This window comes from Marmota marmota, unplaced genomic scaffold, assembly GCF_001458135.2.
Source record: "Marmota marmota marmota unplaced genomic scaffold, marMar, whole genome shotgun sequence".
NCBI classification, from domain to species: domain Eukaryota; kingdom Metazoa; phylum Chordata; class Mammalia; order Rodentia; family Sciuridae; genus Marmota; species Marmota marmota.
Window position 1 is genome coordinate 2,249,225 of NW_026000196.1, and position 14,715 is coordinate 2,263,939.

Here is a 14,715-nt window from a genome sequence, read left to right on the forward strand (position 1 = left end):
CAAGTTCAAACTCAGTCTCAGTAATTTAGTGAGGTCCTGAGGAACTTAGTGAGATCCTGTCTCAAAAGAAAAATTAAAAAGGTCTGGGGATGTGGCTCAGTGGTTGAGAGCCCCTAGGGTCAATCCCTGTACCCCCCCCACGCCCCCCCCACACACACACATACAAAAAGAATCAGGAATAAGCTGAGTCCCATATAGTTTTCCAATTATTGATATTCCTAAAAGCCTACATGAAAATACCACTTTGACAATCAGGTGTTTACTAATTAGGTTATTATTCAGAGAAGTGAGAGAAACTTTAAATTTTATTATTCCTAATGATATGAATCTACTTCTAATCTGGACCATTGGCCCTTGTATTATTTATTTTCCCATCCCACTTTATAGATCTTAGCAACAGGGACCAGTCTGACTTCTAAACATAGCATTTCTTCATTAATTGAGCTGAGCCACTTCTTTACTTCCTGTCACTTCCTGTCACTCATCCTATGCTCCAGCCATAACAAACTTGTTTCCAGAACATTCCATGATCTTACATCTCCCTGAGCTTATGCATATGTTGTTCTCTTTATCTGAAATGGCGTTTTTTTCCTGCAAAACTTTGTCCTACCATTGGGTACTGGATCACATGTAGTTTCCCCTGTAAAGTTTTCCCCAATACTCTTCCATTTATCTTCTATCCCCTCTGGGCTCCTTATTCTCTGGTTCAAGTATTTATTTGTTGAAATATCTATTTCTTTCCACTAGAGTGTGATCTTTTCAAGGGCAGGGGCCAAATCTTATTCACAGCTGTGAATTCCCACTGCTTAGCACAGTGAGTTTTATATACCAGTTCTCAAAAAAACCTTTGATGAATAAATACATGAATGACCAGAACAGAACACGGTAATGGCACAGAGGAAAGGTACAAGGAGGATATGAGGCTCCCCTGCAGCACACGTGTGAAATACACAAAAGGGACAGAAGTCAAGACAGATGAAATGGTCCACAGCAATGGCACTGTGGCAGACCTATCTGTCTTCAGGGCTAGATATTCACTATTAAATTGCCACTGAGGAGGAGCAGTTGAAAACAAAAGTATGACTCCTAACTATACAGACATGAAAAATATACTAATTTATTTTCTTAATTTTTTCAAACATGTTTGTATGATTTATCAATTCTCAATTTGTTTGGTAGGCCTCAAGAAGTCAACGAGATTGAGATTGCTGAGCACTTGTGAGCCTTACTTTCCAAGGGATGCCACCCAGGTACCTAAGCCAGAGCAGTCCTTGAGCTGGAGAACCAGAAGGCAGAGCTCCTAACAGATCTGACCATGGCCTCTGCTGCACAGTCTTACTGTCAACTTGAGGTAATGACAAGGCTGAACTTTCTATAGACACCATCTCTAGTTGACTCACCCATAGCCTTCCCTTCCTCGCTGAGATTTTTTTACTCAATATTGTCCAAACAATATTCCACACCTATATGGTTTCTTTTGACAGGACAGAGGTTCTTAGAAACATAATTCTATTTCTGAATTACTTCTGTTGAAAAGATTTGTGAGGCTCAGAAAAATATACTTGAGCACCTTTGTTACGTACAGGAAATTAAAAGTAAAATGAGCAAATAAATTGCATAGGTTTCAGAGAAAAAACTAAAAAGAAAAATGGATCTTACTGTCTTAAAAAAAACAAAAATCGAAAATTTTTATTAGACATATGGAGTTGCTTCAGTTTTGAATGGTTGATCTTTAAGCATGCAGAAACACATCTGAGTGGGATGTACCATGTCAAAACCTTTTATTTACATGAGTTCTACAAATCTCAGCCTCAGAAAACTTAATTCCATTTCATCAACTTTTTTTTTTTTTTTTTTTTTTGGTACCAGTGATTGAACCCAGGGGCACGTAACCATTGAGCAATATCCCCGGCCCTTTTTAAAAATTTTATTTAGAGACAGGGTCTCACTAAGTTGCTTAGGGCCTCACTATGTTACCGAGACTGGCTTTGAACTTGTGATTCCCTTTCTTTAGCCTCCTCCTCCCTGTGATTACAGGCGTGTGCCACCATGCCTGGCTTCATCAAGTCAACTATTAGCAATCAACTCAATTTGACAAATATTTATTCTAAATGCCCATGTTCCTCTATATCACTGTAGTACTTGTGTGGCCATAGGTCAACTCATCAGCTTTCTCAGGCTATTTTCTTACAATGCACACAATTGAACTGTGAGCCATATAGTAGTCTACAGAGGGTGGTCCATAAGTCTATGGGTCAGTGAGAGGAAAGGATGTTCCCCATAATACTGAAACATTATTTGCCTTTTCCATTGTTGTATTGACCTTTGCACTGATTATTCAAAGACAGTGATGTTCAGATTCCTGGCATGAAGCAGGCAGTGTCATCCACGTAGTCACTGTGGTCTGGACTGCCACACAATGCAATACAAACAAAACTGCCAGTATCACTTCAAGATGTTCCAAATGAAGTACTAAAACTTGTTAATTTAACTAAACTTCAACCCAGTACAACGGTTTGTAATGTTCTGTATAACAAAATAGGAAGCATATACAAAACACTTCCACTGTGTGCTAAAACATGCTGGTGTGATTGAACTGTTAGCTGTTGTTTTCATGGACTATGATGTTTGTTTGAAAGAATACCTGGCAGACAAGCTATGACAAAAAAAGTCCACACTGTGTTTTGAACTTGGGTATTTGGCAGATACATATATATTTTCAAATGAACAAAGTGAGCTGGTCAACTCAAGGAAAACAACTGACTGTATTTGTTGCCAATGATAAAAATTGGAGCTTTCAAGCAAAAATTAGAATTTTGGAAAGCTAGCATCTATCATTGAGAGGTTGGCACATTTCCAAAACAGAGATTTTCCTGATGGTGATATTAAAGTATCTGTGAATTTTTATATCGTATAAAGAAATGTGTCGATGTTTTAGAAGATATTGGTATAACTCAGTGAGCCAATATTTTACAAATGATATGATTTTATAAACTCTTGCGTGGGTGAAAAAAATCTATTCAAAGTGCAAGGTAAAAATCAGTAGATTTGGGCTGGGGTTGTGGCTCAGCAGTAGAGCGCTCACTTAGCAGGTGCGAGGCCCTGGGTTCAATCCTCAGCACCACATAAAAATAAATACACAAAATAAAGGTATTGTGTACAACTAAAAAATAAATATTAAAAAAATCAGTAGATTTCAGTGAACAGAGTATCAACATTTCACAAATACGATTTCTATTTCACATTCCAAATAACCTTTGAGAAACTACCATTTGTCCACGTTTGGTGTAGTTTTAAAGGAGAATATCCACAATTACCTGAAAATAGCATTAAGATATTCCCTTTTTTTAACATATCTGTATGAGGCAGTTTATTCACCATAAGTTTCAACTAGAACAATATACCCAAACAGGTGCAAAAGCATATATAAGAATCTCTGTATGCATATATAAGAAGTGTGTGTGTGTGTGTGTATGTGTGTGTGTGTTACACCAGGCAGGGATTGAACCTGGGGCCTTGCACATGCTAGGGAAGCTCTCTAGCATTAAGCTACATCCCAAGTCCTTTTTTATTTATTTATTTATTTTTTGATTTTGAGACAGTGTCTTGCTAAGTTGCTGAGGCTGGCCTGGAACCTGTGATCCTCCTGTGTCAGCCATTAGATGTGCCATTGTGTCCAGCTAAGAATATCTTTCATTAAGCCAGACACTAAAAAGATTTGCAAAGATATAAAGCAATTCCACTGGTATCAGTAATTTGGGATGGTAGGTATTGCTTTTTAAAAAATATTTATATAAACATGTAATAGGCATTCACAAAGCTTATTATTTTTTTATAAATTAATCAATAGAGATGTTCAAAATGTTTCTTGGTTTATATATCTAACAAGCTAAACAGCAATAAATATAACTCAAATTACAAAAACTCTTTGGGTTCCTCAATCATTTTTAAATTTAGAGAGACCCTCAGACTAAAAGATTTAAGAATGACTAAACTTTAAGGTTTATTCCACTTTTACAATCTCATTGCAAAATTGTGTTAAGAGTCCTAAGATACAAATACAAAATTTAGACTTTTTCCTATATTTTTGTTTAAGCCTTAGCCTAATGATTTATTATTTTTAAAAAACTGAATTTTACCTGGGTTTCTGATGTTTTGTGTATTAGGATCAAGGCACAAAGGACAAGATGAAAATTAAACTTGCTTTTTGAAAGTACTTTATGGTGTGCAAACCAATTTCACACCTGCTGTTTTGTTTGTTTCTCTTACAATCCCTAGAGACAGATAAGGTGCAAGTTGCACTCTTAAATGCAAATTGAAAGAAAGCACAGTGTCTTTATGTAAAACAGCAAAATTAGAAGAATGAAAAAATGAGTTAATATTGGTTATCCCTTATTTTATGTAAAATAAATGAAATGGGGTATTTTTGCCTTAACATAGAGATCAAAATAAAATGACTGAATATTGTACTTTAAGCATCTCAGAAAACTTTGATTCTTATCATTTTATTTTTCTATTGTATGGCATAAGACAACGCATGAAAACAGAAAATTATTTTGGATATCCAATTTTTCTGCTAAGGTTACTGTTTGATAGTCAGACATCATGGGTGATGTTTATGAGACATGGTCCCTGGTTCAGACTGGCTTTGAAGTGGTCATGGGATTCTGTTTCTCTATGACCTCATCAGAAAATTGTTCAACCCTGCCCTGCCAACCTAGCGTGAGCTCAAATGAAATACCATATCTCCTAGATATGGAAGAGCTCTGTGAATTCTGATTTGCACTTGCAACTTAACAGATTACTACTTCTATGCTTGTTTTTTAGAGGGCTTATAGTGATTTTATTTTTGTGCTATACAAAGGGACAGTCTATATGTGCTTTAAACTCATTCTTACTGTATTCAGTCTTATATCAATATTATAGTAATTGAGAAAACACGATAGTTTAATTTTAAAATTTTCCAATGCATATGTGTAAAGAACATCCTAACATTCTAACATTCTTTAGTGTTGTTTTAGTTAAAAACATATTCTTAGGAGAAAGAATTTGAAATGTTTTCAAGAAATCTAGAATGGCCATTAAAAAAGGACTACAAAATGAATGCTGTATTCTTATTTTACTTACTTTACTGATGGTTGTAACAGTGCTCCATCTTTGGTCCATGTATATGTGACCTCACTGGGGGTAAGAAGGTCGCAGAGTATATTGATGACCTCTGTCCTTTTAGTGATATACACAGTATTTCCAATCCTTGCATTTATTGTTTTGTTAAATGAAACTGAAGGGTGTTGGCTTTGCCTCATGAGAATAGGTCCTTTTGGTTTAAAGGTCAGCCTGCCTGAGTTTTTCACTTTTGAACTCTGGGGCAGACTTTCTGTTGTGCCCCTGAGCTGAGCAGCAGGAGGCACCTCTTCCTGGATGCCCTTCCATTGAATGTGTGCTGACTGGGCCTTGGCTAACTCAGCCACCAGCTGGTAAATCACCTGAGAGGCAAGGTCATCGCTGACCTCTCTGGTTTCCAGAAGCAGACTCATGTTTCTTATCAGTTCATCAAATTGGACTGTATCCATGCTATATGCTCCCTGTTTAACTGCTGCTTCAAACTGCTTATTCTTAAACTCCCAGGAATTGGTGTTGCCTGCAGAATTGCTGCAGTGGCCTAACAAAGCTCTTAAGAAAGGCTGGTTATTAATTTGGTCATCATGTAGGTAAAGCTCATTTTTGTTACTCCACATTTGTCTCATTTTATGCCACGCAGTTCCCAAACTATCAGCTTCGTTGCCATCCATCCCAGGATATTCCCTCATTTGCTCTCTGAGGGCTGGGTGTGCAATGAGCCGGTTGTCTGTTCCAATGAGCTTGAGCACAACTGTTTCCTGGGCTGAGCCTGCAACGCATCGGTACACACCAATGTCAGGGGCTTCGAGACTGTGGATCTTCAGTGAGCCTGACTTGGTGATGCCAAGTCGTTTGGAGTTCTGCAGACAACGGCCATCCTTCTCCCACCGGATCAGAGACTTCTGGAATCGTCGTACTGGGCATTTAATAATCACAGATGTGTTGGGCAGCAAATAGGCTCTGTTGCCAATGGTCAGATTAATACGTTTCTCCTCCCTTGTCTGAATATAGACTCTCTGGACACTGAGAATCTGAGGACTCTGCTCACCAAGTTTTATTTTTGTCTTTGGTTTTACTTCTGCAGGAAAAAAGAAAGAAAATTTTAAAAAATTCAAAAATACTAACAACTTTTTGACAGTCATCTCCCAAACCTACGTTACTCTTTTAAAATATTTGAGTTAAAACATGAATAACATGATACATGTATACACAAATAAATTTTACAACTATCTAGTACTTCAGCAAAGAATGCAAGTTTGAATGAGTGCATGGAAACATGTGATTTACTTTACAAAGCCCTGTTTTGGGGAAGTAAGGGGTTAAATGCTTCAATGAAATTTAAGGAATGGTTATTCTACATTAAAGAAATATTCATTCTAATGCATGATCATATGATGGCTTCATAATATGTAATTCATAAAGTGCCTCTCTCCCTGTTTCACCAGTTTTTGGGTATAGGTTTCATCAGTAAGAGGGTGATCTGATACATTGGGCCTCTACCATTTGGCAGGGTTACCTTTGAGGAGCTAGTCTGGCTTGGAGTCATGGCTACACCAAATCTGAAGAAGAGAATGGAAATTTGAATAAATTCATTTGAAGGGTTCAAAAAGGAGAATGAGGTTAGACAATTGCAGAAACTAGCCCAAATGTGCCAGTTAAACAAGCATGGCGGGGTCTGAGAAGCAATGGGGAGCCACGATCAAAAAAGAAAAGATAAAGCAGGTATTTTGAAGCCAGACAAATCTGGAGTTTGAACCTTAGCTCTGCCACATGAATAAGTCATTTCATTTGTCTGAGCCTTAGTTTTCTTATCTATAAACTGGATAATTTAATTAGTACTTTCATTAGAGGAGTGTGGAAATGAAGTCAGACTGGTTGTGTCAAGAGCACAGCATAGTAGTAGGCACTTAATGGGCTCTTCTATATGATTACTGTGCCCACTGGCTAGGTAACAAAGGCAGGTTTGGCAAGAAGGTACAGAGCAGACTGAGGGGGAGTCAGAGATGGGCTGGCTTTTTTCTGGCATGGATTCTAGTGAACAGGCTGGGGTCAAGGACCACACACCTCAGATCCTGTCCCCAGGGAAGTGCCTCTCTCCCTGTTTCACCTGAGAGGAAATATACTGTGATTTGTGTGATTTGGAGGAGAGGGAGGGGACCATGATGTGGGAACAAGTCTGGTTCCTGCTTGATGATACATTTTGGTCTCTGGGCAGATGTGGGGTATGAGCTGGAGGGCTTGGAGATACTAGTGAGTGGTAGGAGAAGGACTGGACTTGCATCAAGTATTGCTCGATTCAGGAGGTCATGAAGTTGGGACCTCATTACTTTGGCCCTCTGAGAATTAATAGCAGCATTGACATGCTGTGAGAAAAACCAGATCAATATTCCTCTTAGTTGGTTTTCTCAGGCCTTGGCAGTAGTTACAAGGTATGTACTGTTTACAAGAATAATTTCTACAGTCCTCTTGCTGGTTCATAAGCCTTGTGCAGTGTGGCAACCTTCTGGGGTTTAGTGGTGTTATTAGGTTCAGAAAAGCAACAGAGACTCATAATTTCTGAAATAGAGGTTTTCAGTGAAGGACACATGATTAATTTGTATACAAATTTCATTGATGTGCAACTGGTAGTTCAGGCCTATGGATCTCAGAATGGGTCCAAGGGTTCTAACCCAGGATATTCCCTCAGCTCATTTCTAAGTGGTATCAGATGACCTGCCACTTGGACAGTTTCCTCTTTGGGATTACAGAATATCCACAGAGAATGTCAACATGGCCCTAGCCACTTAAAGCATATAGATTTTCTTTTAATAGGCAACATAAAATTTTGAACTTACTTTGAATCATGACCAAAGGCAGAAAGAAGACGTTATAGAGGTATTATGTTTTAGACATAAAATGTCCCTTAAAAGCCACATGCTTAAAAGGCTTGGTTGCCAGCCTGTGGTGCTGGAGGTGGAGCAAACTTTAGGAGGTGGGGCATAGTTAGAGGAAGTAGGTCCTGGGAGGCAGGTAGGCCTTTGAAGAGTATATTTTGTATTTGGTCTCCTTCTCTCCTTCTTTACTTCTCATCATCATGAGGTGAACAATTTTATTCCAACTCACCCTTCCACCACCAAAAACTATGGAGCCTTCTGACCAAAGACTAAAACCTCTGAAACCATGAGCCAAAATAAATGTTTTCCTCCTGTTAATTAATTTCTCTCAGATACCTTGTCATAGTGAAAGAAAACTAACACATTCTCTGGTTAAATTCATAGTCCACTCATTACTATAGAAACAATGGTTTTCAAAATACTTAATCTTCACAGAAAATGCTCAATCAAAACAGCTAACTATTTATTAATCTCAATGACCTAAGTTCCATCCACAAAAGTTCTAATTTAGTGTACAGTATGGGTATTAAAGTTTTTAAAAGCTCCCCAGGGGACTGAATGTGCAGCAAAGTTTGAGGACCATTGCCCTAGAGTGTACCATGATTAAACCAAAATAGTAGAGAGAGGTATTCTTGTCCCAGTTTATTTTACTGAAAGACAATTTTATGGGATGCTGCTGGTAAAGAGGAAAGGGAAAATAAGAAACAGCATCCATGTTATCTACGAGATTCCTGTGCAACATGCAACATCTTCTATAAGAAGATAGAGGGAAGAGTGCTTTCTGGTCTCTGTTTCAGTAATCATACTTTGAGTCATCACAGATGGTCCCCTAATCAGGATGGTTCCACTTAATGCTCCTTTGACTTTCTTATGGTACAAAAGCTATCTGCATTCAGAAGAAACCATATTTTGAATTTTTATCTTCTCCCAGGCTAGCAATATAAGGTATAATACTCTCTAGTGATGCTGGGCAGCAAGCAGCAAGTCACAGCTCCCAATTAGCCATGTGCCCTCAAGGGTAAACAACCCAGACTCCACTGTGTACTGTGTTACCAAATTATGATGTTTGGCAGGTTAGTGTATTAATGCATTTTCCACCGATAATTATAAACACATACACGCACACCCCACAGGGAATTGAACTCAGGACTGTTCTACTATTGAGATACCCCCAGCCCTTTATATTTTTTATTTTAAGACATTGTCTTGCTAAATTGCTGAGGTTGTCATTGAATTTGTGATCCTCCTGCCTCAGCCTCCAGAGTCACTAGGATTATGTTAAGTTCCTCCAGAGCAATGCCTGGAGTGTGGTGACACTGGGCTCAGTTCTTAGACAAAAAACTGGCCCAGTTCTGGGAGACTGCGTCCTCCCATATATGGAAATGCCCCAATGCAGTGACATTGGCTAAGGCTCATTAGGCAAGGGCATCGTCCACTCTGCAGAGAGCAAGGAGGTACCTCAGCATCCTTCTGGAGGGGGTTCTGGCCTGTGCAAAGGGACTAACTCATCTCTCAACTGTGCTGGATTTGAGAAATGCCACATTTTTGGTCTCTTCTAAAGGTACACTCATCCACTGCTGATGGGACTGCAAATTGGTGAAGCCAATATGGAAAGCAGATTTCTTAGAAAATGAGAAGCATTTTCTTCTCTGTGCCCCCCTTTTGAGTCTTTGTGCCACCATGCCACACAGGCCAGCTCTAGGTTCCTGGGGCTCTTCACAGGAGTTGCCTGTGGCTCCTCGCTTGTCTGTCCTGCCTTCACTCCCATGGTATCTTTGCCATGAATCTGAGGCTTGGTGTCAAGCCAGGCTTCTGCCCCAAGCCATCTGGGATGGATATTTACACTTGGTCTTGCCAGCATTTGACTCCTGCCACTCCCTAATGGGCTTTGGCTATGACCCAGCCTCTAAGTAAGCCTTCCTATCCCTGCTGGAACTCCACCTACTCAGAATCCAGCCCTCAATCTAGCTGCTGAGCTGGTGCGGATTCCCTTTCCTTCCTCTGGGAGTGAAGATCCATCAAGCTCATTTGAAGCTGTGTAAAAACCCTGGGCAGTTTTTCTGGATTCTTTTTAGGCTTCTCGGAATGTAGGAAAACAGGTAGCTGAGTGGAGGCTGCAAGGGATACGGTGGGCTGGACTTGCTAAAAGAGTTATGAAGGCCCCAGGCCCCATGGCTATAGTAAATCCCAGACCATCCTGAAAAAATGGCTTTCACTTACTTGTTTCTATTGCCCTTTTCAACTAAATGCCGTCTGGCTTCTTCTCCCAGAACTGCATTAAAACTCTCTGGGAAAGACCACACATGGCCTCTCAGTGATAAATCCAACGCTCTCCCTCTGTGTTCTTATTTGTCCGTTCTAGAGTATATGGCACCACGATCACTTCCTTCCTGAAGAAGTCTCTCCTTCCCAACATTTTAAACCTTTCTTTATGGTTCCCTTTGATCCTGTTATGGCCAGTATCCTACTAGATGTTTCTACCCCTTGGGTGCAAGTGCTTGGCCACTTTCTCTTCTTGCCCTATAGTTTTCCTTGGATGATCTTAAATAATTCCTTTAGGTTAATGTTTCCCAAGTTGATCTGTCTCTCCTAGACCACTCTCTGGAGCTTCAGACCTGTTTATCCACTGTCTACTAGAAATCTCCTCCTGATAAAAGTTTCTTCACGTATTATAATCTGGGCTGGGGATATAGCTCAGCACACTTGCCTAGTGTGGTGAAGTCCTGGGCTGGATCCCCAGCACCACAAAGATAAAAAATATAAAAAATGAATTCAATATTATAATCTAAATATTATCTGTCCCCCCATCCCAATGATCCTCTACTTTCTATATTCCCTAAGTTAATGGCATCTGATTCTGTCAATTTTCTCAAGCCAGAAACTGGGAACCATCTAAATTCACTCACAAATCAGTGAGATTGCTAGCATCTATTCCCAACTCTGTATTCAATAATGTCACACTGGTGGATGGCAACTGGCAATAGAGGCAGTATTTATACAATGGAAACTGAACCTGACAAACCAATGATAGCTACTTCTCCCCTATCATGATCCCATCGGAGAGCTGGTTTTGAACATTTACAAACACACCACAGTCCCTGTTCTTCAGCTCCTAACTCTAGTCAGGCATCAAGAACTTGGATTACACATCAGAGCCATTGTTACATTTCATCCTCTTTGCTCCTGCTCTCATGATGCTTACCTAGATATTGCCATATTCCCTGAACTAGGCTCCCTGCCCACAGTTTCATATTTATTCAATGTCTCCATAGCTGCCAGAGGAGATGAACTGATCATTAGAATCTAAACTATTCATCACGAAACTCAAGGTTTCTTTTCTTATCACTCACCTAAGTTCTAGTCCTATGAGATTGCTTGAGTTCTCACACAGTTACCACTTCTTTTGACACCTTCTACCTTTGTCTATGTTGCTCTCTTTTCCCAAATCCTCCTGTACCTCTCCCCATGTAGGCCTGATGAATGGATACTTATCTTTCAGAAGTCCCCTCAAGGTTTCCTACTTTATGAAATTATTTCCTCCCACTGCCTTGTTTGTTGAATGAATAAGTGAAGGATTAAATATGTAAAAGAAAAAGTAATGCATATGCATTTGGATTCTATAGTAGCTGATACAAAAACAAAATGGGTGCTAGTGAGGGGATCCTGAAACTGGCTTGGCTTTTAAGGGCTGCAGGATGTCAGGCAGGTATTGACCTTACTGAAACATCAGAACTGACAAGTTCAGGAGGAGGAGCAGTGTAAAAACCCTGGGCAGTTTTTCTGGATTCTTTTTAGGCTTCTCGGAATGTAAGGTTCAGGGTGTGGGCATGAGGCTGGGAGAGCACAAGAGTCAGACTGTGAGCTGATACAAAGAGGGAGACAGAGGACTGGAGACAAGAAACTGGGTTTGAAATAACCCTGGGAAGAGGCTTAGGCATACATTCTTGATATGTCAATCACATAGTGCATCTTGAATATCCCTCCTCCCTCAATGGTCCTGATCTCAGTACTTTGGGGAAAAATAAGAATCCTTCTTCACCAAAACTCAAGGACCCTGACACCAGGAGTTATAATTTTAAAATTTCAAAATCAAACACTACATTTCTATTATTCTTTCAAGTGTCTGATTGGAAATGAAGACAATCATGGGGTTCATAGAGGAGGTGAGGATGTGAAATGGGGATAGCAGGTGTTATAAAGGTCATCGTGGGTACATGAGTGTTGGCTGTTCTGTATGTTGGCAAATGTTGAAGCAGAAGACAGTACCTGGTAGTGTGTCTTGGAGCAAGGTAGAGTATCTTGCAGGTCTACAATGGTGCCTTAGAAGGTCTACAAGGGCAATCCAAGTACTAAGTGCACATGGACAGTGGAGAAATGGTGCAGAGACAGCAGGGGAAGGGAGGTCAGGAGAATGCCAAGCTCGTCACTTGGTCCTGTGCTACAAATGTAGGGAGAAGAGGATGCTCTTCAGGAGCACAGAGGGAGAAACAATCAAAGCAAAGGCCATGGAGGGAAGGTGATGGACTGAGGCCAGGCTGCAGCTGATGTGCAGGTCCAGCTCAGGGTGACCTGGCTGTAGCAGGGAGCATGCATTCTTGCCTCTTGTCCGCTTCAATTGCACTCCCTGTCTGGCAGGCTAGGGAACAGGGTGGAGTAAAGAGAAAATATAACTATCTTTTTTCTTTTTCTCTGTAAAATTTGTAATTTTTCTCTGCCCTCCATTGTTCACCATAATAATTTATAATTTCATTCTGTACCACATTGCAAGCAAGGCCTCATAGCCACAATGTATTCCCATATTATTCTGTTATTATTTTAGAGGAAACTGCCAGTATGACTTTCATGTCACTCTCTTCTAAGATAGTTTAGAATCTAATCACAATGCTATAGAACCATTCACAACAATAATCAGATAGAAAAAAAATTAGATAAATCACTCAAACAAAGCATGACATGGTGCCATTTGCCACAGACATTCCTGAATTCCAGGAGACTTTAAACTTGGAATCTTAAGATTTTGAAAATCTGTTTTCAAAGGATTCCCAGGGAGGAAAAATGTTAATGCTGTCCATGAATCAGCAAAGAAAGGAAGTGAAGAAGAGCGTAGGCTTAGGAATCTGACAGACTTGTGGTCAAATAGGCCAAGGGATCCAACTGCCAGGCACCAGGCCTTGGGCAAATCTCACACTTTCCCTAAGTCTTGGATTCCTTGTCTCTAAATGGGGTACATTTGTCTCACACATTGCTGGGGGAACTAAATGAGATAATGCATTCAAGGAATTCCCCATGGTAAGTGCTTCATAAATGTTATTATTTTAATTAATTTTTTGTTTCTATTATTTTGTTTTTCCAGAAAAGTTGATTCACACACATACACACACACACACACACAAACCCCCTCACAGGCAGCATTAAAATAAGAATAGTTCACTTCAGATATTTTTTTTTCTAACCATAAGCAAGTTCAGGAGGGTACCTGAGGTAATGAATGTTATTTTGCAAGGGAATAATTAAAGAAAAAAAAAAAGATGAAAAAGCAAAGCAGGAAATGGATCCAGAAACTATTATTCACAATGTCCCTATTCCCTATTACCTCTCTGCTGACTAATTTCAATTGCTGTAGTGGAAACTGAATTCATCTGCTGTGACCCTCTTACAGAAAACATACATCTATGGGTATAAATATGCATCCTCTTCTGAACACTAAAAATAAATAGAGCTCTGAATAGAATGAGGTCATTTATATTAATTCTTCATAGTAAGCTTATTACTTATAATGAATTAAAAGGGTAGCCAAACTGCCATATTAAAAAAAAAAGTACTTCATGTTTTCATTCTTGCTGTTTTCAAACTACACTGAAGAAAAATACTGTAATATTAAAGAATATTCAGCTCTTTTCCTTTTTTTATATTTATTTTTTAGTTGAACACAATATCTTTATTTATTTATTTTTATGTGGTGCTGAGGATCGAACCCAGGGCCTTGCATGTGCTAGGCGAGCGCGCTCTACCGCTGAGCCACAACTCTAGCCCAACTCTTTTCCTTTTAATAGGTTGGATACAAATTTATTACTAGCAAAGTCAACTAGGAAGTTTATCAGTCTAACTTCTCTATGTCACACTCCTGAATTCTACGTGGAAGAATTCACATGGAGAATATAAATAAGTGAGAAGCTTCAAAGATACATTTGCTAAGTGGATGCACATTTCTTAAAACCACCTTTCTTTAGAATTTTATCTTGATCTTTCACATTCTATCATTTGTTGCTGAAATTAAGTCTAAATTCTTCTTAATTTGCTTTACCCATGTATTAGAAATATGCTGATGTGTGGAAAACAGAGGCCTCAGGACAGAATGAGCAGAATCAAAGTCTGGTGAAGTGTGGCCTTTACATACTTACTGTGGCACGCAGGCATCTGGCAGGATCTTACAAGGGGAAGCCCTGGTAGGTCCCTGCACAGTGTCTCGCTAAGGGGAACACGCCGGCCTCTGGCAGTCAGCCTCTGACACACCTGCTTTCTTCTCTGGAGTCCAACACCACAAGTGACAGAGCACTGCAAGGAGAGTTGAGCAACAGTCACATGGAGTGTGAGCCCACCAACCACAGTAAGGGCCCTGATGGGGAATGGGGAGGGAGCTTGAAGTTTGGGTGTACCAATTAGCAAGTCATTTCCAAGCCTGAACATCTCTATGGTATGGAAGCTCTCCTCTCAACTTCTT

General features: G+C 39.7%; 1 protein-coding gene across 2 annotated transcripts in view; it reads right to left on the minus strand.

Annotated features, from left to right (window-relative positions):
* Adamtsl3 (ADAMTS like 3) overlaps nucleotides 1-14,715 on the minus strand; it is a 321,149-nt gene that overhangs the window by 47,099 nt on the left and 259,335 nt on the right. For both annotated transcript variants that reach the window (XM_048790168.1, XM_048790167.1), the window contains exons 20-21: nucleotides 14,396-14,549; nucleotides 5,128-6,199 (exon numbers count right to left, since the gene is read on the minus strand). In XM_048790168.1, coding sequence (XP_048646125.1) covers nucleotides 5,128-6,199; nucleotides 14,396-14,549 — 1,226 coding nt within the window. The remainder of the gene's footprint in view (nucleotides 1-5,127; nucleotides 6,200-14,395; nucleotides 14,550-14,715) is intronic.